This window comes from Alternaria postmessia (genome assembly GCF_024291825.1).
Source record: "Alternaria postmessia strain BMP 2775 chromosome Unknown scaffold_7, whole genome shotgun sequence".
In the NCBI taxonomy this organism is placed as follows: Eukaryota; Fungi; Ascomycota; class Dothideomycetes; order Pleosporales; family Pleosporaceae; genus Alternaria; species Alternaria postmessia.
Window position 1 is genome coordinate 487,782 of NW_026260080.1, and position 24,799 is coordinate 512,580.

Consider the following 24,799-nt stretch of genomic DNA (forward strand, 5'->3'; position numbering starts at 1 on the left):
GCTTAGTACCTTACGGTACGAACCTAGGGAATGAGTGATACGGAGTTGGGTTTGGACATGTACATAGTTAGCAACGCGTTCGTAGCTAAATGATTATTTGCCAGAATTATGATCCTGTGGACATGAACCCTGGCTATCTATCTGGTACCGAGGGGCCAACTTTACAAAGGTTGAGACAGATGAACGTGCGAGTAAAGTGTGACGTTTCGCCAGACAAGATTCAGTGAACACTCAAGTGAAAAGCTGTTCAATGGCCTTGCTGTTAGTTCGCTATGTACACAGTAGAGCGTTATGGACGGGCTAGAGCGCGCGCTGAAAGCCTCCCACCGCCATTCAGCGCGGGTCCAGAATTCTCACCACCAAAGGCTTTTCCATCTGATAGAGCGGCTACGGTGGGCATAGTATCGGGAAAAGGCGTCTAGAACGATGAAAAAGTAATAAGTACGAACCATAGCACTGGAACTAGGTTGGGAAGGAAAGTAAGACGGGTTTGATGTTCGCTGGACCGTGGTAGCAGGTTTGGAGGGGTCGTTGGACGTGGCACGCACTCCACTCGTTCCTCCGCCTCCGATGCGGTGGCTTATTGCGGCACTAGTCCACGTCAAGCGCGTTGTTTATCTCCCTACCCCACAGCGCAACGACTCCTGTAGAAGAAGTCGATGAGGGCGACTGGAGAAGAGTGAATAACTGCAGCAAGCAGACGACTCCGCGCTGATTGGCCCAGCCCCAATCGAGCCATCACATGATCTTGCCAAGCCATTTAGCGCTAACTTGTTTGCGCGAACAACGCTCAGGCTAGAGTGGACGTCCGCAGACGTCCAACACCACCCATCCCGATATCACGAAGACTTGCGCCCGCATCTCAACATCCCCGCAACACGCTGTCCACGACGCGTATAGCGGTTTCCGACGCTTTTAGAGCGCGTCTGCGCCTTTGCCACCCCCCACACCGAAATTGCGCGCTCCCCCTTCAGCCTCATCACACAACGCGACTCTGTCAACGGCGGACCCCCGAAGGTCTTTCATCGGCTTCATCGACCAAAGGGCCTCCACCACCACCACGCCCCACGATAATGTCATAGAACCGCTGCACGCGCCACCAACCCTCCCGCGACTGTCTTTCCCTTCTTAATTGCGCGATCTTCGCCGACCCCGACCCCGTACGGCGACCGCGTTCGAGCGTGGATATCCCGTATCTTGGCTGTTTACTGCACACCCCAACCAACACACTGAACCACCATCACCATGGCGTCGGTTCAACCCAACTCAGAAATGCCTGGGCAGGCACCGCTCGCCGCCAACATCACGCGAGAGCAGATCCAACATGTCTTCCAGGTACGTACCTCTCTACGCTTTTTGCGCTACTAGACATTATCTACGCATCGAAACATCGCTAACAATGCCCTCAGCGCTACACCGCGATGAAGCAGCAAGGCGTACCCGAGACCAACCCCGAGTTCATCAAGGCGCGCAATCTTCTCACCATGGTGCAGAAGCAGAACCAGTTCCAGCAACAGCAGAAGATGCTACGGCAACAGCAGCTGCAGCGCCAGCAGGGTCAGATGGATCCTCAAGCTGCTCAGCAAAATGGCGCCAGCATGGCTATGTCCAACGGCACCAAGCCTGCTGCTGCTAGTGATGGCAAGGTCGCTACGCCTGCGCCTGCTTCTAGTGGTCCTTCATCTACCATGCAAATTGCGACTGCTGGTGGGCAAGCTCCTCCTTCCGATGGACAGACTCCCACATCGGCCACCAGTGGTTCGATGGCGCTGTCCAAGGACCAGCTGCTTATGCTACGTGCTCAAATTGGAGCTTTCAAACATCTCTCCAAGGGTCTGCCATTGCCAACCAACATGCAACAGCAGATCTTCGGTCATCATCAAGCCAAAAAGCCCCAGAATGCCGCCGAGGCTGTAGCTGCGGCTTCCCAGATGCTCGATAATGCCACCCGCGCAGGCAGCACCCCGGGCGCAACTGGCGGCGCAGTACAGGAAACTCGAACTCTACCTCGCCTTCCAGACACGTTCATCGATCCCTGGAGTAGCGAAGCTTTCCGCGATGTAAACTACATCTCTCACACTCAGCGCAAAAACCGACCATACCTCGCGACTATCATGCCCCAGGGTGTGGACATTGATGCGGTTCAGGAGAGCATGGCGGAAATGCGCAAGGAGCGCGAAATCCTACTTTACAACCGACTCACGGCGAGAAAGGCCGAGTTGGAGAAGGTTCACGCGAACATCGGTTCCTGGGATACCAGCAAGACCGATACGCCTGAAGACGATGGAAAGGTCAAATTGGCTCTGGTCATCGAGCAGAAGAAGCTCAACCTACTGGAGAAGCAGCGCAAGCTGCGGAGAGAGATTGCCCAGCAAATGATCCATGCTGACAACCTTGCCATGACAGCGAACCGAACAGTATACCGACGCCTTAAGAAGCAATCGATGCGCGAAGCCCGTCTTACCGAGAAGCTAGAGAAGCAGCAACGCGATGCACGCGAGACCAAGGAGAAGAAGAAGCATCACGAGTTTATCGATGCTATCCGCAAGCACCGCACAGAGTTGCAGGAAGCTGGCGCCGCTCAGCGCATGCGTCTGCAGAAGCTCGGCCGTACCATGATCACAACACACCAGAACATCGAGAAGGAAGAGCAAAAGCGTATCGAGCGCACCGCCAAGCAGCGTCTGCAGGCTCTCAAGTCCAACGACGAAGAGACCTACCTCAAGCTTTTGGGCCAAGCCAAGGATACTCGTATTTCGCACTTGCTCAAGCAGACCGATGGTTTCTTGAAGCAACTCGCCGACTCCGTCAAGGCACAGCAACGGTCTGCAAACAACTCATACGAGCCGGAGGAGCCGGAAGAGGAGAGCGATGCCGAATCTGGCGATGAAGACCGCCCAGGCAAGAAGAAGACCGACTACTACGAGATTGCTCATCGTGTCAAGGAAGAGGTTACACAACAGGCTACCAACTTGGTTGGAGGTACCTTGAAGGAGTACCAGCTGAAGGGTCTGCAGTGGATGATATCCCTGTACAACAACAATCTGAACGGTATCCTTGCAGACGAAATGGGTCTCGGAAAGACTATTCAGACCATCAGTTTGATTACCTATCTCATCGAGAAGAAGCGACAACCAGGACCTTACTTGGTTATTGTGCCGCTTAGTACGCTTACCAACTGGACGAACGAGTTTGAGAAGTGGGCACCCAGTGTCACCAAGATTGTTTACAAGGGTCCTCCAAACTCACGTAAACAATATCAGCAGCAGATTCGTTGGGGCCAATTTCAGGTTTTGCTCACAACCTACGAGTTTATCATCAAGGACAGGCCAGTTCTCAGCAAGATCAAGTGGGTACACATGATTGTTGATGAGGGTCACCGTATGAAGAACGCCGGTTCAAAGCTCAGCATGACCATCACACAGTACTACACGACGCGTTATCGTCTCATTCTTACTGGTACCCCGCTGCAGAATAACCTTACGGAATTGTGGGCTATGCTGAACTTCGTCCTTCCTACCATCTTCAAGTCGGCTACTTCCTTCGACGAGTGGTTCAACACTCCTTTTGCGAATACTGGAGGTCAAGACAAGATGGAGCTTACTGAAGAAGAGCAGTTGCTCGTCATTCGTCGTCTTCATAAGGTTCTCAGGCCTTTCTTGCTCCGTCGTCTCAAGCGTGATGTCGAGAAGGATCTTCCCGACAAGACCGAGCGTGTGATCAAGTGCAACTTCTCGACGCTCCAAGCGAAGCTGTACAAGCAACTTGTCACACACAACCGACTCATGGTCAGCGACGGCAAGGGCGGAAAGACTGGTATGCGCGGATTGAGCAATATGCTGATGCAGTTGCGTAAGCTGTGCAATCATCCATTCGTATTCGAAGAGGTTGAAGACGTCATGAACCCAACCAAGGGTACAAACGATCTTCTGTGGCGTGCAGCCGGCAAGTTTGAACTGCTTGACCGAATTCTGCCCAAGTTCCAAGCCACAGGTCATCGTGTCCTCATGTTCTTCCAGATGACACAGATTATGAACATCATGGAGGACTACTTGCGGTTGCGAGGTATGATGTACCTGCGTCTGGACGGAGCGACTAAAGCAGATGATCGATCTGATCTGCTGAGGCTGTTTAACGCTCCCGACTCACCGTACTTCTGCTTCCTGCTATCCACGCGTGCCGGTGGTCTTGGACTGAACCTTCAAACTGCCGATACCGTTATCATCTACGATTCTGATTGGAATCCTCACCAGGATTTGCAAGCCCAGGATCGTGCCCATCGTATCGGTCAGAAGAACGAGGTCCGCATTCTGCGTCTTATTACCTCCAACTCTGTTGAGGAGAAGATTCTTGAGCGAGCCAACTACAAGCTGGACATGGATGGCAAGGTTATTCAAGCTGGTAAATTCGACAACAAGTCCAAGGACGACGAGCGAGACGCCATGTTGCGAATCATGTTGGAGTCTGCTGAAGCCGCAGAAAGCCTTGAACAGGAAGAGATGGATGATGATGATCTGAACCAGATTATGATGCGACACGATCACGAGTTGGCAACTTTCCAAGAGATGGACAGAAAGCGCTTGGCGGAAGATCCATATGGTCCCGGCAAACCGCTTGGTCGCTTGATCGGCGAGAGTGAGTTGCCAGACATTTACCTGAACGAGGAGGCTCCCATCGTCGATGAGAAGGATGACACACCTGCTGGTCGTGGTGCTCGAGAGCGTACCCGCGTCAAGTATGATGATGGTCTTACCGAGGAGCAGTGGTTGGAGGCTGTCGACAACGATGAAGATACTATTGAAGCTGCTATCGCCCGCAAAGAAGCTAAGGTCGCCAAGCGAGGTAGGAATAAGACTGGAAGGGCAGGTGAAGAGGATTCGCCAGTTCCATCACGCGCCAGCTCAGAGGAACCTATGCCGAAGAAGCGAGGCCGCAAACCCAAGGCTGAGAAGCGCAAAGCCGACGAAGCCTCTCTCGATGCTGACCTTGCACCTCGCAAGCGTGGCCGGCCCGCTCCAGCCAAGGACATGCTACACCCTGACCAGAGAGCGTCGCTTCAGAAGGTTGTTAATGTTGTCTACGAAGCTCTCAACGACCTGGAGGAAGAGTCGCAAGATCCCAACATCCCCAATCGCGGTATCATCGACCCATTTATTGAGCTTCCAGACAAGTGGGATTACCCAGATTACTACCAGCTGATCAAGAATCCCATCTGCATGAAGCAGATTGAGAAGAAGATCAACAAGAAGGAGTACCAGTCTGTGAAGCAGTTCCGTCAAGATCTAGGCTTGCTGTGTAACAACTGCCGCACATACAATGAGGATACGTCACTGCTCTTCCAAGATGCCAACCTGATAGAGCAGACTGCACTCGACAAGCTTCGGGAAGCGACGGCAGAGTTTCCAGAGTGGCAAGATTACGACGATGGTGGTAGTGTCACTGGTGGTGGTATGAGCACCATGACGAGTGCGGTTGGCACACCACGGGCTGGTGTCTGAAGAAGGTAAGTTGCCGCATTGAAGATTATTCATTGGGTATTCACTAACAGCGACAGATGAGAACGTACGTCTTCAAACACGACGCGTGATCGACGATATGGTTTGATCGGCATAACACTCAACCACCTTACACCTTCTTTACATGTAGTTTTTGTCCTCCTGTACAACTTGTAAGACCTGGAGGAAGATTGGAGAGGTTTAATTCCAGGCATTTTATTGCGCGCGCACTACACGTCTTTCCTCGCTCACATCACATTTTGCAGCGAGCTTCCCATGGTTCTAGGATGCTTGATTGAGTAACACGATTCTGGGGTTAAGGGGTTTTCTTCTTCAGTGGGAGTTTGATGCATGCATGGCTACTGTAGCTAGAGCGAGCTTAGCTTTAGCTCGCCTTTGATAAAAAAAAGGCAATTTGATGTTCGAAGAGAAGGAAGAAATGCAATAGTTTGCACTTGTTCTGATTTGTTCGATGTGTTGTGCGATACATGACATAGTCTTGTCATTCATGCTTGCTCCGCATTCCACTTGACGCAATCTTGGAACTTGACGCCTGACCCGCCAAAGATATCCAAGGCGCTACCGATGGTCAGGTCAACCTTGCCCTTGCTCAATTTCTTCACCAACTCTAGGTCTTCGAGTGAACGACCTCCACCGGCATATGTGACGGGTATGCTGCACCACTCTGCTAGCTTAGTGACGAGTTCGTGATCGATACCGCGTTGTAGACCTTCGACATCGGCGGCGTGGATGAGGAATTCGCAGCAGTGCGGTTCAAGGAGGGATATGGATTCTATGCATGTATGTTAGCCACATTTGTTGGGCATTAAGATAGACATTGGGTGTATGTACCCTGGTTCAGCTCAAATTCGGTGATAGTCTGCCACTTGTTCGTCGCAACGAACCATTTGTCGTCTTTCCTTCGGCACGAAAGATCAATGACGAGTTTGGTTTTATCGTTGCCAATGGCTTGGAGGACGGCTTGCAGGCGGTCCATGGAAAAGGTAGACGAGGGAAAGAGGTACGACGTTATGATCACCTACTGCGCTTCGATTAGTCCAGTTTCTTGTTCATAGTCGCCAATGTCGTTTGATTGTGTAAAGCTCACCTTATCCGCACCTCTCTCGATCCACTCGGCTGCATTCTTCTCTGTGATTCCTCCACCGACTTGCATGCCACCCTTCCATGCTTCCAATGCGTCCTGAGCTGCTTGGTCGTTTCCAGGACCGAGCATTATAACGTGTGCGCCTGTCAAGCCATGTTGTTTGTACAGGTCAGCGTAGAAGGCGGATGGATGTTCCGAGGTCCAGTTTGTCTTCAGGACGTCGGGGGTTGTGGTGTTGAGCGTGCCACCGACGATCTGCTTGACGCTTCCGGCGTGCAGGTCTATACAGGGACGAAAACGCGTCATTGTGTAGTCTACGGGATTGTGATGCGTGTAGAAGGATGCTGCGGGGGAGGGGTTGAGTGAAGGACGGGGGTCCGAGCGAACAATTGACGCTAAGAATTTCCCATGTCGAACTTTTGGATCGCCCATCTTGCGCGCTCAACACCACGACGCAACCATGGCGCCCGCACTCGGAAAACGGAAGCGCGTAACGCGCGCAGAACTCGAGCAACCGTCGCAATCTCCTTCTCCCTCTTCCGCTTCTGGCGATGACTCCGGCGCCGAAGACCTCCAGGCGATATTCCGGCGCGCATTCGAAGCAAAGTTCAAGCCTCTACCCGTAGAGCCCAAGAAACCCAAGATCGAGGAACCACCCGTACAAGAAGAACCAGACGAGGAAGAATCAGACTGGTCAGGCATAAGCGACAGCGAAAATGGCGTCCAAGTCGTCGAGTACCAAGACCCACGCCGGGAACTTGATGAGACTGAACGGGCAGAGATGAAAGCCTTCATGTCGTCGAAACCGCCTACCTCAGCTTCCGCGTCCTCCAAAAATGTGACAAACAACAAGAAGAAGCAAGAAGATCCTGACTCCAACGAAACCACAAATCTGAAAAACGACATGGCACTCCAAAAACTCCTTCGTGAATCACACCTTCTCTCCGCGTCCTCCTCCGGTACCTCGACACCCACGCTCACCACCACGGGCGTCGCACGCCATAAATCGCAAGACCTGCACCTTCAAGCCCTCGGCGCCAAGGGCTCAATCTTTACGCAGAAGAAAATGCCAATGGCACAGCGGAAGCACATGATAGACAAGGCACGAACGACGGAAGAGAAGAGGCGGAGAGAGGCCAGGGAGGCTGGTATCGTTCTAGAGAGGGAAAACAGAGTCACTAAGAAGGCACCCGAGAAGAAGAGGGAGAGGGGTGTTGGAGGACCCAGTATAGGAAAGTTCAGGGGCGGTACACTGAGTCTGAGTAAGAAGGATGTGCAGAGTATCACAGGCGGTGGGGGTTCCAAGGGAAAGGGAAAGGGCAAGAAGGGGAAGAGATGAGAATGAAGATGTTAAGATACCCAATATGAGTTATGCGACTCGAGTCGAGATGTCCCGACGCGCCCGTGTTCATGGACTTGCTGTCATGCACGACGTGTCACGAAGCTTGTTCATCAATTACCCCAAGGCACTCGAAAGAACCTGCTCTCGCTTCTTAGGAAGACTCTCAACGGTCGCATATGGGACAAGTGCTCCTTGTGACCAGAAGGAGCCCCGACAAGCAGCGACTAACATCAAAGCGTCTCCCGCGGTAATTGAGCATTTGCCATTTTACCTTTCAGTCATTGTCCAATATCAAATTCCCATTCCCTTTGTGGAACAAACTCACTACAATCGGCCTCCTACATCTGGCCGACCGCACCAAGCAAGCCTCAATTACTGTCACTCCAAACCCTGCTATATAGCAATCTCAATACCCTCACCCAAGCTATTTTGTTCATCGATGTCAGACAAGGCTTTCCGGCTCCTAGACCTTCCTGTAGAGCTACGATACACAGTACATGAGCAGATTGACATCTCTGCTTGTCACCACCGGCTCAAGGACCCGACCTTCAAGTGCAAATTCGAGGAGAAAGCGATACCATGATCATACATGGTACTTGTTGTCAAAATGCTGCCAGTGTGGTTCCTGGCCATTTGCCGTTTGATTTGTGAAGAGGCAGCACCTTGCCTCGTGCTCAAGCTGGATACGCTACCTGGTGAGATCTCTCGGTTCATCATCGATTCGAGAAGCTTTTACAGTTTCGTCTGTCAGAAGCACAGTGTTCGCACGATGTTTGAGAAGTAAGAATCTGACGGGTTCATACAATAATGGGACGGTATTAGCAGTGATGGAGATCTTCTGGCCTGAATTCTCCTCAAGCCATGTCTTGAGGACCCAAGCCATGGTACTATCCAAGTGTTCTTACGTGGTTTCAAGAAACACACAGCCATCGTGGTATTCTCCAAGGAGTGCATCAAGATTCGAAGACGTCGACTCGATACGAAGACAGTCTCCAACTTTCGCTACTGTATTGGGTCACACGATGATTTCGCCAGCAATCTCCTTTTCGTATTGTGACTCAAGAATTTGATTCAAGACGGTGTCGAACTTAAATTGAATGAATTCGAGGCCGATGATATCCAGTCTGTAATTGAGGAGTTTAATAACATAAAGTCTATGTACCGTCTCTATAACGGTTGGCTGGTTAGAGATTTTTCTGACGCAGAGGGAAAGGTAGTTTTAGCAAGATATAACGTTACGCTGGATGAAGAGGCTGTCACAGTGCTCGGTATAGTGACAAGCAGTTTTTCACACTATTGATGGATATGTTCGTTGTGTTCAAGTATGCAGAGTCAAGCTCAAGGTATGTCAGAATATGTTGGTAGATGTATTTTGGTACGTAGTACAGGAGATGTTCTCTCTGTAGGCAGAGGAGATGTTCACAGTGATACCAGGAATAAGCTGGGAGCCAACAAAATGTGACACGCATTTAAAATATAGACATCATGCACTCGCAAGGCACCTTGATGCAACATGTTGATACGTTGTACCTATCGCAGAAATCCTTCGGTTGTCTACATTCATCCGAGAACTTCCGTATACATAAATTTACCAGGAGTTACGGGTATAGAAATCCGGACGGTTGACTCTCCTGACTACTGAATATAGCCGCGCGTTACTCGAGTAAAGCGACAAGTTGCTCAGTAGATCTTACTCTTATCCATTATAACCGTAGTCCTATTAGCACGACCACAGGATTAAATCACGCGCCCCGCTGTAACCGCTGTTACCGAATAACACGACGTGTCGTGACAGCGTGTGCAGCGTGTGTCAACACTTTGGTCGATCGAGTATCACAAGGCGTTTGCCCTATAGAAACTCCGCCTAACTTGCCTAATTTGCCTACGATCTTAGCGTACCGGCAACCAAAATTTGGGTTCTTGGGTACCGGTCAGCCCTATTTCAGATAGTACTCCGGTAGTGTTTGAATGGTCTCTAGAGCTAATGATAGCCGCAAATTGTATCTAGACGTCATGTTGTGCTGATGGTTCTGCGGGTCCAATCAGTTATCATCACGCTTGCTATCGCGCTTGTATGAGCCAAGTTGTCCAGCTGAATGGCTCAAGTACGATGCTATTGGTAGCGGAGGGTGGGTCCGATGTTTTGTCGCATGTCGACTTCCGAGCTGGAGCTACCCAAGTATAAGCGCTTAAACGGTCTGTGGAGTGGGGAGTATTGGGCTGAGGGGATGAGTGAGTAGTCTACGGGCGCGAAGTATTAGGTTACCAGGTAACTCTGGAGATTGAATCTATCCAACTCTCGGGCTTTGGGGCCGAATATCCTGACGCCTATCAAAGGATGAGAGAATAGCTGCTTACGCAGGTATGTGTATCGGAAACAGCTGATGGATTGAGTAATCAAGAGAAGGAGCGCAGTTAATCCACAGCCATAACATGGAGGGCAAGATGAAAACTTGTCCGTTCATATTTCGGTTGCTGTAGAACATGTTGCAGTTGTATCTGATGACTATTTCCTATCATACGTCATTTCGAAGAATCACGCTCTCCCGCATGCAATCCTGGCGAAGTATTTGAGAAATATGTATCGCAGTTATTACCGTTACAAGTCTAGTGGTCCGTCAACCCTTCTCTCAGAACGAGGCTGAAGCTGATGATTAGCTTCCGGTTGTTGAAGTCATCAACCAAACTCCGTTTTATGGTCTGTGAGCGTATACCGAGCAAGTCCGTATGTCTTGCGTGCTGCGTACAATGCATCTAATCTGAAGCTAACATAGTCACTGCTAAGCACCGTACCCTACATGATCCTATCTTCGTTGTGCATGAAGAGCGCACCTTGGGTGCAAATTCTACCATCACGCTTGTCACAAAGCCTCCCACTGTAGCTTTACTGTAACCAAAAAGTTGTGAAGTATCCGGCTCTCCAGGATGGGCGAGCTGGATGTGAAGCTGAGCCGTTACGTCGTACATATGGCGAGCGTAGATACATTGCTCAGTCATTGTGGCCTTCTAAGATTGATCGAATAACGAAAGGCGGACTCTAAGACTGAAAAGGCTACGATGTGCCTGAGGTCCGACCGCCTAGGATATGACACTACAAGGCCGAATGACGCTCACTGCAATACTGTCCTCCGCGTCATAGGAAAGAGCACGTCCTGATCCTTACACGCCGAAAGCATTTGGGTGAGTATAACGTGTCTCGAGCGCTCATTAAAATTCGACATTGCTACGCGCGGCCTACTTTCCCAACAGAGTCTCCTTCACGGTCCAAGCACATCCCTAGTGCCTCTGAAGTACGTATGTGACAAGATTGTGTGATAGCACTCGATCCGGCGGTTGAAGACTCGGTAGCTGCGGGTTTAAGGAGCCGCGCAGAGGCTGATGGACTGCCTTGCACGCAATTAGACTCATATGAGTATGTGGAATTGAGTGGTCGACCAATGAGAAATGAAGCACTGAGTGGGAAGACGACGAGATAAGCTAGTCAAATAATCCATCCTTTCTCATGAAACGTGGCTTCATGTGGACGAGGCCTAGTCCTACCTTATGGGCCTAAATGAAGGAATAGTGTTCTGCATACATGACCGAGGCTTCCAGTTAGAAGTCTCAGCCTCGTCAATTGCAAATTTGACGTTGTCAGATCTGTAACATCAGATATCTCCACTTGCAGGGTACGACGCAAGCACTACTTCTTTCAGTCAACGTGCAGAAGGATTCTACTGCGAGCAGCGACCGTTACGTTTGAATACGACAACGATGTTCCGAAATAATGCTAGCATGCAGTAAGCTGCCGTTGGATGATCATATACGAACGTTCTCCGGAAACACAATGCCACCGGCTTGTCTGCTGAGCGTCGTGCCAAAATCCGAGTTGCTATAGCAGGGAAGAATGCAGTAAAGACAGAATACCGATTAGCCTCCGAAGGCCTGCGCTTGGCTGCAACCGTATATGCTGACAAGATTGACATCAAGGGCCATTGAGTCGCAGTGAGGATTTTCATCAGAAGCCGCGCAAGAATGTGATGTTGGTGGCGATGTATCCTTGATAGGATGTTCAGCCTCACTCCAGCTCCATAATGTTGGGAAACGCTCGATCGGTGGCAGAATGGGGCAGTGGCGATCAGCATGGGTTTGAAAAGGGGGATCTCAGCAGAGCGATCCATCCCATTCTTTTGCAGTTTGGCGATGCAGAGAAGGTCTATTCTTGGGAGGGAAGGGTGCAAACGCGTCAGTGAGGCGTGCCCCCGAAACCCCTCAAGGGTGGCGAACGGTTGCAATATGGTCCTCACACAGCGTTGTGAGACTCAAGTCGTATGCTTCGCCAATGCACAGGTTTATATCATGTGGAAATTCCGTACCTCTCTTCACTCACATTTTTTGATGGAGGTGGTCCGTTACACGATGCGCATTCCCTATTGACTGATGCGGAATCTGACCGGTCGCGGATTCGACGTCGCCCTGACATGCTGCGCGTACATGACGGCCTCGCCGGCAACCCCACGTGTTAGGCCACAGTATGTGTCGACTGATTTCCACCGCCAGAAGCGTCAGCTTGCACAGTTGATAGATATGTTGGCCTGAAACTCGGTTGGTCGGTACATTACGAGCTACCGAGATCTAGAGGCACGGCTGTCATGCAAGATTGACGAAATGCGGAAGCGGAAGCGGGCACGCTCACCGATGAAGATCTGGAGGAATATCGAGAAGGGCCGAATGCTTGCGATGGATCCATCGTCAAGGGAAACGCAAGATCTGATATTTCTTTTCAAATCTGTGTGGGTGGAAATATTCCTGGTTGGAGTTGGGGAAGCGGCTGGCGGGGCGGACTGGGTAGCTGGGAAGGGCCGGAATGCTGCCGACGTATCTCGTTGAGATGCCGCTCGGGAGCCCGCCTTGACGAGGGCGAGCGTCCTGGAGTAAGTCTCCAGACACGCCCACCACTACGAACGCAGGTGCCATTGGTGGGTATGTGTTCCGGCAGCCAGTGGCTTCGCGTAATGCACACAGCGTCCCTGGTGGCGTCGCACAATTGAGCCCCACCCTATCACAACTCTCACAGACCACAGGCGCAAAGACACAACAGCTCGCCTATCTGCAACAACAATGGCAGTATCTGGTCTGGGTCAAGGAGGTTAATAGTACCTCTCTGCGGTCCATCACCCCGCCATCTTGAACTTTGAGTTGGCAGATACAATTGTGCATATAGCAACGAGAGGTACGCTAGGCTTAGTACAGTTCCGTTTTGAGCGTTGTGCATACAATCCTACGGCGGCTACAGGCTGCCGTTCCCTAGATCTCAAGGGCACGGAGCGTTGCGTTCTGATCGGTGGGGCGCATCAAAATACCTCGCCGACCACTCTGATACCAGCGGCGCGACCGAAAATGTCCTTTACTAACAATCGTTATAGCTGGGGAGATGTGATCGGTCTTGGGTCGAGGATAGATGTTGCAAAGAGATGGATCAGGAAGTCTTTAGCACAATCACGGCTACTACCGGTGTCAAACTGTCACTTCAAACTCGTCATATTGACACCCGGTAAATAGGTTATGCCAAGGTCCTCAACTGGCCTCCACATGCCGATTATCGACCAAAGGATCGCTTGGTCCCTGACGCTTCAGATTCGTCCTTGCAACTGGTATAATGCAACATGATTGCGAGCTATCCAGCTAGGACGGCAGCACACCTCAAGTATCGCATTGCATGTTCACACTCACGACTCGATTTCTTGCTATCTGTCTGACGCCACTCTATCGACCCGCTGTAGCGGAACGCTCAGGTACATCGGAATCGCGTTCTCAGATCATGCACGCTGCGTTCGAACGAGTTAGTTTCAGTCAGCTGATCCTGGAAGTTCATGCACCTCCCCTGTTTGCGCAATCTTCATTCTGTCATCATCGCTTTCCGGATATACACTCAGCACCCGTCCTTCACGCCAAGTCGACTAGCGTGTAGTCGGCCATGCAGCAGTACATGGTTCTAAATGCAGATTCTCATTCCCGGGCGCAGGGGCGATGAAGGTGCATCAGATCCGATGAAGACTCCGATACGAACTGGCAGGGAAACTGACTCAAGCTACACACCATTACAGAACACCATATCGTGGCTGGAGATTTTCGAACTTCTGGAATCATGGCGCCTAAGTCGCAGCGAGTGATCAAGATTTTCTCGGAAACATGATGACACTGTGTAGTGATATGCATGTTGTACGTAGTGATCGACGCGTGACTTACTGTATACATCAAAAGTCAAGCATCTCCACGCTACCACTTTGGCATGCACGTAAGCCGGTAGTGTACCAGACTCTTCTAGACCGATTTACCGCCATTTCGAGATTTCAAGAAGAGAGTGGTCTTGGAGTCGAAGTACGGTGTATCGCTTGCGATCTCATCTGTATCAAGAGGCGAGCGATGAGAGATCTGTACGTTACGCCACTGAGGTGTAGCGTGTTTGATCATCCACATCGATGTTTTCTAGAAGGCGATCAAGGTGGCAATAAAAAGGAGATCTGCGTGGGAGGCGTACGTGCCGTGAGCAGGAAGATGGCTGGGGCAGTTGCGCACAATGAAGCTTTGCTGCCAGGGTGTTCCAGGTATCACAGTGTGATGTAACATGTTGAGAGGCACAGAGGCTGGGAATTCACTGCTAATTCTCTACAGGATTCAACCGTAGTCGGTGCATGTCAGGGCCGGCTTATGTACCTCTTCCGTGGTTAGCTTTGACGGCTGCATTGCATCGGTACTGTTGGCTGCTACTACCGAGCTCAGCATTCGCCTTGCCATCGTTATTAGCCGCTGTTGGACGAGCATCCTATGTCTTGCTCCCCTGTTGGATATGCCTTCGTACTTGCGGTGAGTGTTGTTCAAGCATACTGCTGCACTCCGATGTGAGTGTGTCTGCTGGACATGAATGATGGTGTTGAGCCTACATTCCAAGGTTTCAAAATGCGGTAGCTCCAAGTCAACAGTTCTGAGACGTCTGGCGGTCAAGCTCAGTTGCTTCGTTGTCTTTCCTTCCGCGGAGGATCTCACAGCTTCGCGGTAGAGGTGTTGAATTGCGATTGGGGTTTGGAGCGTTAGTCGCGCTAGATCAGCTTGTTGCGATACCCCATGGTATATTCCGGAACATAATACTGTTGTAGCGCAACCACATTGCACCTTATCCATTGAAACCATATGTCGATATCGGTAACCGCCAGACTGCAAAGCATCTCTCCTCTTCACGGTAGATACCGAGATGAGAAGACTGCAGGACAACTTGGAAGCGAAGCGCTGGTAGCGATGCTTGCCCGCCGGATAACCGTCAAGGTTGCTAGAGGTAGCCCAGGAGCTAACTACACCGTACAGCACCTTGTTGCTGACCACTCAAGACCCAAGAAGTGATCGACGGTGAGCCCTGGAGCGTGAATAGGGTGATGTCTTCCACACTCGTATACAATGCGGTGTAGATACGCGAGCACCAAGCGATTTGGAAGTATTCAGGGGATTACATGAGCAGCCGTGGCTGTACGATGGTATCGAACGCGATCTGATGGTGAAGGCAGGGAACATGGGATGAAACACATCAGCGGCCCCGGGGAAGCGATCGGGCCTATCCGTTTGGTCACTGGCATCTGCGGCTGACCTGTCCGCCTAACCAAGGTGGGTCTGACAGGACGAACTGTGCGTCTTTGACCCGCGGGCCTAGGATCTTTGCTCGGTTAGCATCACGCACATGCATGCGTCATTTGGCTAGCATAAGGTTCACGAACCATTCGCTTCACTCGAGAGTCGATATCTTGTGAAGCGGACACTAACACAGACAGACCACTAGGTGGCGATCGCAGTCCAGTACCACCGAACAAGGACCGCGGCCTGCTGCCGCTGGTTCCGTGCGCCGCCGCCGCTGTTGCCGTCCGCACAGCCAACGCCTGTCAAGAAAGTATCAATGAACCGGACGCAAACGGGAAATATGAGCGATGGGGGTTTCTGGCAGCTCGGGTTTCGTACAACAGAGAGAAATGAGTGAAGTGGCCAAGTGATTTTGGACGATATCCGATATCTTGGCACTACAACAATCTTGCACAAAGACCGCTCGATGAAGGACAGAGACTAAGACAAGTCCACACTGCTGCGATATGAGCTCCGTTGTACACGAGCATTCCATGGTGGTCCATCATTTTTTGGAGGTTGAAGTGCGAGATTTGATGCCGCATGATGGTGTCCAGCACTCGTTTGAGACTACTGCAGGTCCACGATTTCGGAAGAAGAATTTCTTAGTATTGCAACCCCTCCAAACCTCACTTACCAGCATCAACCGCATCGACCTTAGGTCGAAGAGTTGTCCCCGAGCCACGCGGCTCAACGAAACCCTGCACTTCGGATCTTTGTGTCCCAGTGTGGGAGGTTGAAGCAATCGCCCTCTGCACGAGATACCTTAAGGGTCCGCACGGATGATCCGGTGAAATACTACGACGCGATCGATACACCCTGGCACGGAAACCTGCCACACAGATTACTCACATGCAAGTCTCAACCTATCTGGTCCCGGTCACCAAGGACTAGAAGTGGAAGGAGGAAGCATCGGTCCTCGGGAGGTGTAGATTGGTCACATCCGTCCAGCATTCAGCTCTGCTCTCTTGGTAGGGATACCCCAAGGGCATGTAATTGAATCTTGGACAGTGCTTCCCACTGAGGGGCGGAGAGACGGGTGTACTGCCATGCCATCTCGGTATGTTGCAATCCCGTAGTCGCCTACGCCGCTGTTTGGCATGTAGATCAATAGCACGATCTGAAGCCCCTGCAGCTGTTTGAGCTCCTTTCAGCATTGACTCTGTATTTCAAATACATGTCGAGAAAACGGTCGTCAATCGGGCTGTCAAGGATGAGAGACTTTAGTCTGGTCGATACGGGAAACCTAAGCTGCTTAAAGATCCGAGCGCGTCGTTCGAAGTTAATTTCCAAAGATGGCGTTTTGAATTGGGGTATATGGATTAGTAGTACTAAGGGCCGTTGGTGGCAGGTCTAATGGCGCAATAGAGACTGTGGATACATAGGGAAGCACGCGCCGTACATAGCGTCGGCCTAGAGACATCGCCGACTGTGACGCCACGAGAGTCTGAACTCACTGTTGGGCCACAGCATGTGGCGGGTAACAATAAATTTGATCGCCCTTAACGCAGGGGCGCCAATAGCAAATACAGAGGCGGGCGGGGTCATGGATACCAAAGGCAAGAACTTTGATGGTACCTTTTAGCTGAGAGGATACATGGTGAAGTGCCCCAATAGATCGGAAAGGTTCCACATAACCGCTGAAGTGGGATGAATTTCTCATTGCAAGATTGCCGTAATCGCGTGAGCAAATATTTGGGGCTAATGCCCGAAGTTGTGCTAGCGCCATCTGCCAAAGCCACGTGATTTGGTGCTCTTCACTCCTTCATGTGCGGGCAGAGACCCTGTGAGAACCGTGATGCTATTCCAGCACGTCGATCTCCAAAAACAACTGTACAAGTCGACAGTACCATTGGCATCTGAATTGCGATTGTTTTCAGCTTCGACCACTGCGATGCTCGAACTCATAAGCTTTGAAACAAAGCCGAAGTGGGGCGGCATACCCGTCTGCTTCCCCGATGACAAGCTGGGACTCCCATACAGACTAAGGCACGTCAAGATCTGACCTATGCTGCGTCCGGGCGCCGCCTCTTATTACCTAAGGTACTTCGGGTTTGAGGCGTTCCATTCGTAGGTGGAGGTAATGAGCTTGTCCAGAAACACCAATGATTGGCGAGTGTGGGCTTCATCTACGGTCCCGTCAACGCCCCGGGTAGAAGCGTCGACCGCCACGCCGCCGTCGATTATCGGATGCAATAGCGCATATCTGCACCCACGTGTGTATGTTCGGAAGACCAGGAGTCGCGCTTCACACTACGCCGAGGACCCAAGAAATTGCCAGCCACGATAAGCCAGTATGCGAGGATCCTCACCGGGATGCCGGCTGGCCTAGCACACGAGGAATTCGTACTTGGTCGAATGCTCGTGGAATGTACTGTACGTTTCTGTTGACGACGCGCAAGCCCTGTATGTTTCACGATCGGCCTCGAATTCGACATTGCGACTGCTGCTATCCGTGAGGCAATCGGACAGCCGACACCCGATATGCAGGGAGGCTCAACATTGACTCCTGGGGTAGGCCGCACGGTGAATTTTGGCGGTGATTAACGTATCGACAAATGGGGTGTGGCTTGGGCGTCTTGTCCTATGGAACCCCCACACTGCACATGAGACGGCGAAGCCATGTGTCCGTTCACACCTGGGACCGTACCCCGGTTCCGTCTTCAGACTGCATCCTAGTCGGCTGTCGTGCCCCGTACATCCACCATTCTCTGCTGGTTAGCCTTCCACTAAAGCCTCCATCCCAGTAACTTCTTGGCTGCATGCGAGAGCGATATTCCCTGTTCGTCTTGCAACCATGCTCTGGCTTCTAACCCTAGTCCCTTCGGCTTGCTCCACTACAAACACCATCCTTGCTTGCGGGATGCTCACAGTGGTAGTGTATCGAGTTGGCCCATTCATATGTAAAGCCCCAAACGCTCCCCCATACCACAGCCAGATCGATCGAGCACATCTACAACACTCCCACGTCATCTGACCCTCTATCTCCACCGCATCTTCTTATTGCAGTCTTGATAGACCTGTTCCCGACAGCACACGGCCCAGCCCATACTTGCTTCCTACCTTCGCCCTACCAACTGCAGGGTATACCACCATTGTACCCTTCTGCCCATACCGTGGCAACAGCTTCTCCATCTGCCATGGCTACCGTGGTTGCATCTCACAACATTGGACTCTGGCAAGACCGACGAGAACCCTCAATGCACATTCCTAACATGCATCTCAACAACATCATGCCTCCCTACGACACTTCGCGGAATGTCTCGAACGCTCCTGTCTCTCGAGAATATCAACCCACTTCAAACCACATGGACATGAACAACATGCCTCTCTACTCAGCAAACACTCTCCCTACCTCCGTCCCCTACCAAGCTGGAGCATATGCATACGACGTTCCCACATCGGTACCAGTAAACCCATACAACATGCAGCAAGCTTCCTACTACGCATCGAACATGCCACATCCCGTGTCATACCCTCAATCACATGATATTCAGGCGCTTCCCACTCTGCCAGATGTCCGACATGTGTTCAACCCAAACGTCAAGTCCGAGGGTACATCACCGGCGCAGTCAAACCACATGTATGCGGATCCGTCCTATGGAACCGAATTGAAGCGATCTACTTCAGAGCCTACAGAAGGTAGCGGTGCCAACTTCGCTACTGATGTGGACACTCTTATGAGGGCCATCCAGGCGAAGCAGACAAACCCGCCTCCAGAGAATGAGCAGAAGGTATGTTATTCACTCCGAGACTTCAAATTCGACCTTCTAATGTTTCGCAGGACGACGCATCAAAGAATGCCCAGAAGCCTAGGAAGCGTTATCAGTGCACTGTGCCCAACTGCAACAAGAGCTTCTACCAGAAGACACACCTTGAGATCCACATACGCGCCCATACTGGTGACAAGCCATTTCCTTGCAAAGCACCTGGATGTGGCCAGTCCTTCTCGCAGCTCGGTAACCTCAAGACACATGAAAGGCGTCACACCGGAGAGCGACCATACAGCTGCGACATCTGTGGCAAGACATTCGCCCAACGTGGCAACGTTCGCGCACACAAGATTGTTCACCAACAGATCAAGCCCTTCAGCTGCAAGCTAGACGACTGTGGCAAGCAGTTCACTCAACTAGGCAACCTCAAAGTTTGTTTCGCCCAAGAAGACTCCTCATTCTGTCACTAACTAGTTGTAGTCCCACCAGAACAAGTTCCATGCCGCTACTCTCAGGTACCTTACCACAAAGTTTGCCACTATCAACCCAGGCGACTATGTCTCCCAAGAGGACAAGGAACTCTGGGAGTACTTCGCATCGCTATACAAGAACTCCAACAAGGGTATCAAAGGTCGAGGCAAAGACAGGCGCATCTCCGCCATGTCATCATCCGCTTCTTCATACCCTTCTTCATACCCTTCTTCCTACGCCTCTATGTCAATGGCTCCCATGGCCCGAGGCTACTCCACCTCTTTCCACCAGCAAAGCAGCGACCGGGAGAGCCGCTGCTCATCGATGTCTTCCGACACCATCACAATACAACGAACAGACAGCGCATACGACTTCAATGCACCAATGCACAACGGGTACCACCACCCTCAAGGCAATGGCTACGACGATATGGTCTTTCCTGAACGGAAGATGTACTGAGCACTGCTCAAAGCAAATGAGCAACACTATAGAAGACTTCGGTTCAATCCGTGGGAGTTCTTGGATATCGGCGCTTGAATCGAGTAGGCATCGGGGCACGGGCGATAAGTACCCAAGCTAGCGCAGCGAAGGGTACAATCTCTTTATTGTTTTCTATCATCTTGTTCACACGGGCGTTATGGCATAGTTACGCTGCATCAGTAATGTCTTCTCACGCATTCTTGTCCACGCCCATTATGTTTGGCGTTTAGTGTCCCATGTATTGTTGTCCCATGTACGCTTGTTTGTCAACCAGTTGCAGAAAGATCTACCATAGCGCCACGCCCCGGTGCGCATCACTGTACGAATAGAGTAGCATTATGAAGCAAAGAACATTTATCCATCCAGTCACTGTCCTCTGTCTTTGCGCCGCTACAGTATCAACAGAACGCAGTGTGGTGCAAACTGACTCACCGCTCAACTGTACTCAACATCTGGAGCGTACGCGACTGGTTCGCTGCAATATGCAAGATGCAAGGCGACTGCGCAGTTCATTCACCGCAGCTTTCTGCTCGCAACACCCACTCGCTTAGACTTGCGCCCAACAGGCCAGTAGTTTGAAGTGACAGTGTTGTAATTGCATTAGCTACATGTCTAGGCACATCTTCAGATCTAGCTGGGTTGTCCATGACTGTAGTGCAAGATAGGAACTGACGTTTCTGAACTACGGCTGACTGCCGCCGATTGCCGACAAACTACGCACTGGCGCAAGTAAGTGGGTTGTGGAACTACCTACAGTATATGCCGTGCAGCACCTATACAAGCTTGCACGAAGCCGCAGGCCCGCAAAGTGGACCACTTACTATTAGGCATGCCGCCCAACACTTGAGCAGTGAGATTCATGATTCTGCCTTTGGCCCCATTTACCCAGTCATTTGCCTCACCCTCAATTTTCCCATCTCGCAGCATCCTCATTGAAGATAGCAATCCTGTCAACGAATCATATCTTGCGCAGAGCTTCTCCGCGGGTCAGTATTGGGCAGGTAAAGAGATGCACATCCCGCGCTTCCGCCGCCGCCAGATCGCAGACCGGGTTCCCCAACTACCACCATGCGGGCGTTCTGAGGACGTAAGACGCGTCGCTAAGCGGCCAATGGCACCATCTTTGGGCTCTTATGCCCGGAGTCCAAGGCGCCTTCGCCATCCTTCAAACAGCCAAATGATGCCGTCGCCATCTCCGCGAACGATTGAGGTACGTAACATCGCCGTCTTGCGTTGCAATATGACGTTGAATACGGTGCAACCATGCTAGGAATGTCCAAAGCCTCACTTCTACGCGCTGTCAGGCTATAGAACACTCGACACTTGAGCCCGGGTGTGGGGATATTTCCGTTGATTGGGTAGGATCTGCATTCTGCTAACTGTCGATCTATTTGTCTACGCAGGTCCAGAATTCTGGAATGTTATGACGTATATCCGCCAACTTTGCTCGACATTTGGGCTTTCCCTGGTGAGGCTTCACGATAGGAGAAATTAGTCGCTTTAGGCCTGTCACATGGATAGGGGGCGCGATGCTGATGTGGATGGGAGTGGGAGTTGGGATCCGCCGTGGGGTGCCACGCCTTATCATCCGTGGAAACCGAGGCATCGACTCACGATGGATTAAACATGGCGTGAGGGAATCGATTGGGCTGAAGGAAGCGTTTCATGTCAATGCATCTCGACTTACAAGGTAAGATACTTGGGCATTTGTCTGCAAAGCGTGGGGAGGACAAACTGTTGGTCGACGCCTCGCTGGTGAGCAAGGTCGTGCTTGTCAGCATGTCACTGTTAGCGCACGACTCGCTCCCTCACGCCCAACCTCCAACTTCACGCTCTCGCCTCCACGTTCTCAACGTCCGCATCCAGACACGTGGAACAAAACACTCATATTCGCACGGTCTTCGTTCTCTGGCTACGACACTGTGGTTGTTTTTTTACGTTGACCCGCGTTCGCAGACAGCCGCAAAGGTAGCCAGCAGCGCCCAATGCTGTCTTAGCCAACTACAATCGCGTATAGCCCCTGTAAGGAGCACTCCCGTTCCTCTCGTCAAAATGCCGGTTCTCAGCTCACAACCCCTGGACCGCTCGGTTGAAATCTCCCGGAAGCGGCTTACCGTCTTGCCGGGACCCTCTTTTGATGTTCCTGGAGTACCTGAACATGGTAATTCGAGTCAGTTCATGTAGGCCTGACTGAATATGGAAAACCTTATGTCTCCAGGGCTTGCTGATGAGCTGGCCTGTCTCGGTGACCAGGCATCTGAGTCGTGCGTACTACGGGTAAATAAAAGCGAAAGAGAGGGATAGAGAACACGAACGCGAATGAAAGCGGGTCATGCAAATTCCAGTGTTGATGAGGATTTGCAAAACTCTTCGGTGGGGGCGTTAGAGACTCCGCTATATTCGCGTCCAGAACGCTGCAAGTTGGTGATCACGACAAGGTGAATGGCTAATGAAGGGCTGTAGATGCACACTCCTCACAGCACGCAGAGACTGCCTTGGAAGAGAAGAAGTCTCCTACTATAGGTCTGCCCAGTCATGACAACGTCCGTGGAGCTGACCACATTCATCATCATACATCCCGATCCCAGCACTGCTCAGATCTCATCCACCCATTTTCCCCTGAGATCTCTGCCGGAACATTGCATATGCAATGTATGTACCCGTTCCCAGACACATGACTATGTATCCCCACTCACGCGCTGCGAACCTCTGGTCTGAAACATACGTCAAAGTTACACGGCATTAACTACGTCGCTAAATTGGGCAGCCTTCCATGCTGGATCGAATCGCAAGTGCCGCCTGCAATATCGTTCTGCGGTGCTCTTCGGAGAATTTTCAGAACAATGCAGGGCTTGTATGGTGGCGGAACTTTTTCCTGCATACTCGTCACAGCACTCGAACCTTAAGCGCGGAGACAGGGAGCAATATGGGGCGGCCGTCTAGCGGGCTTGTATTCGTCACGAATAGGCGACACAGGGCCTATAGCGCATGTATTCGGACATCACGCCTCCATATGTGTTGGTATGTACTGCTCGCATCATTAATGCATGTCTCACTTTGACAAGCAAGCGACCTCCACCTGTATCCTGTCAGATTTCTGGTGCTTAGGCGAGATGAGAAGTTCACACGCGAACGTGGTGGAACACTTCCCCTTCGAGACCGTCATACATTCGTACGCCTGCTCTATCCAGTGGCTCGGTCTCACCGGTCTAGCTCGTAAACCTGCGGCATCTGAACGACAAGACGAGGATAGCTCGGCCATGGATGTCAATGCATCCTGCAACCATCTCCCATCTTCAAAGTCACACAGTCTCGTGGGCGCTTCAACCCTGGCCCTCGGCTCTCCATACTTTCGATCAGAGATTATGGTTTCGGGCATGTCCGTCTATATGCATCTCCCCCTGCATTGTAGTTGCCCATTCGCTCACCTCACGTTCGATGGTGGATTCCGACTGTTCGGCATGCCGACGTTCTCGTATGTCTTGCTTTTCCCGCCATCACCATCACCACTCCCGAGCCTGTTCATTTCTAATACTACCATATAGAATACGCCTCCCGTAAAACCTAGTTCAGCCTCCCTGCAAGCTCGACTTCATGTGGCAAAAACAAGCGCAGTCGTACAACGCTTGCTATCAACCCCTAATGGACCGTTCGGATACGAGTAAAACATGGGAATATCGGGAGCCAGGGCGCCCTGTCTGCATATGAAAACGTGTGCATATGCTCACAACAGCTGCCCGAGAGACCTTGCTGCATATGGATGGGGAGCTTCTGGAGAATAACGGGAGCCGGGGCGACATATTGCTTCGAGGTAGACCTGCAGCCGATGCAGGGAGCCAGTCGAAACGGGACTTTGGTGCACTAGAAGCAGAGCTGTATTACCTCAGCATAGGAAAAGTGAGAGGCGAGCTCGGCCTTGGCGAGAACGTAAGTATTAGAAGCGTGGGGTTTAGGTGGCTGTGAGTCCAATATTGATGACGATGAATAGCTGGCTGGTCCAACGCGCGTGACACTATAGTCTCCAGCTCTCTACGCCCCGTTTCAAGGAACTTGCAGATCAGGGGATGTCAGGCAATATCCACCAAGTGTCAATGTCAACCTTCAGAACTGTCATGTTAGGGTCGTTTAAGCTGTCATATCGAAAATGCCGAGAAATGTATTCAACCCATGCCTTCTTCAAGAATTTTATGGAGTTATCGCAGGCGGGGTGAGCAAAAGCTCTACAGGTTATCTTCACTACCAAACTATCCGAGACTGCTCGTGTATCATCATCAACCCAAGGGCCATGTCTGGAGATTGTCTTGATGGCACCCGGTTAAAGTTAACACTCCTATGCTCGGTGGCTAACATCGGACGGGCAGCTTCGTTTCCTTGGTCCGGAGTCAGTAGCCACTCTCCGTTCTTCGATACTTCCGCGAAACTTTCACGACAGTATTTAGAAGCAATTCATGTAACATGTTCAATGTTGCAGAAGTTCAATATTCTCCTTCTTTACAGTCATGGCCGTTGTCGCGTCGACTAGTACACCACTGATCGTATATGCAGCTCC

The 24,799-nt window shown here is 51.4% G+C and overlaps 4 protein-coding genes across 4 annotated transcripts; 3 read left to right on the forward strand and 1 right to left on the reverse strand.

The window, feature by feature from the left end:
* Positions 1 to 1,245: 1,245 nt before the first annotated feature.
* Positions 1,246 to 5,498, forward strand: J4E82_001931 (uncharacterized protein; the record flags this gene model as incomplete). Its single annotated transcript, XM_051728236.1, has 2 exons — positions 1,246 to 1,335; positions 1,410 to 5,498. The coding sequence occupies 2 exons, from the start codon at positions 1,246 to 1,248 to the stop codon at positions 5,496 to 5,498; spliced, it is 4,179 nt and encodes a 1,392-aa protein (XP_051592118.1).
* Positions 5,499 to 6,001: 503 nt separating this feature from the next.
* On the reverse strand, positions 6,002 to 6,906 carry HIS7 (Histidine biosynthesis bifunctional protein hisB; the record flags this gene model as incomplete). Its single annotated transcript, XM_051728237.1, has 3 exons — positions 6,002 to 6,288; positions 6,348 to 6,534; positions 6,604 to 6,906. The coding sequence occupies 3 exons, from the start codon at positions 6,904 to 6,906 to the stop codon at positions 6,002 to 6,004; spliced, it is 777 nt and encodes a 258-aa protein (XP_051592119.1).
* Positions 6,907 to 7,060: 154 nt separating this feature from the next.
* On the forward strand, positions 7,061 to 7,939 carry J4E82_001933 (uncharacterized protein; the record flags this gene model as incomplete). Its single annotated transcript, XM_051728238.1, has 1 exon — positions 7,061 to 7,939. The coding sequence occupies one exon, from the start codon at positions 7,061 to 7,063 to the stop codon at positions 7,937 to 7,939; it is 879 nt and encodes a 292-aa protein (XP_051592120.1).
* Positions 7,940 to 18,900: 10,961 nt separating this feature from the next.
* Positions 18,901 to 20,229, forward strand: J4E82_001934 (uncharacterized protein; the record flags this gene model as incomplete). Its single annotated transcript, XM_051728239.1, has 3 exons — positions 18,901 to 19,320; positions 19,371 to 19,730; positions 19,780 to 20,229. The coding sequence occupies 3 exons, from the start codon at positions 18,901 to 18,903 to the stop codon at positions 20,227 to 20,229; spliced, it is 1,230 nt and encodes a 409-aa protein (XP_051592121.1).
* Positions 20,230 to 24,799: the final 4,570 nt, after the last annotated feature.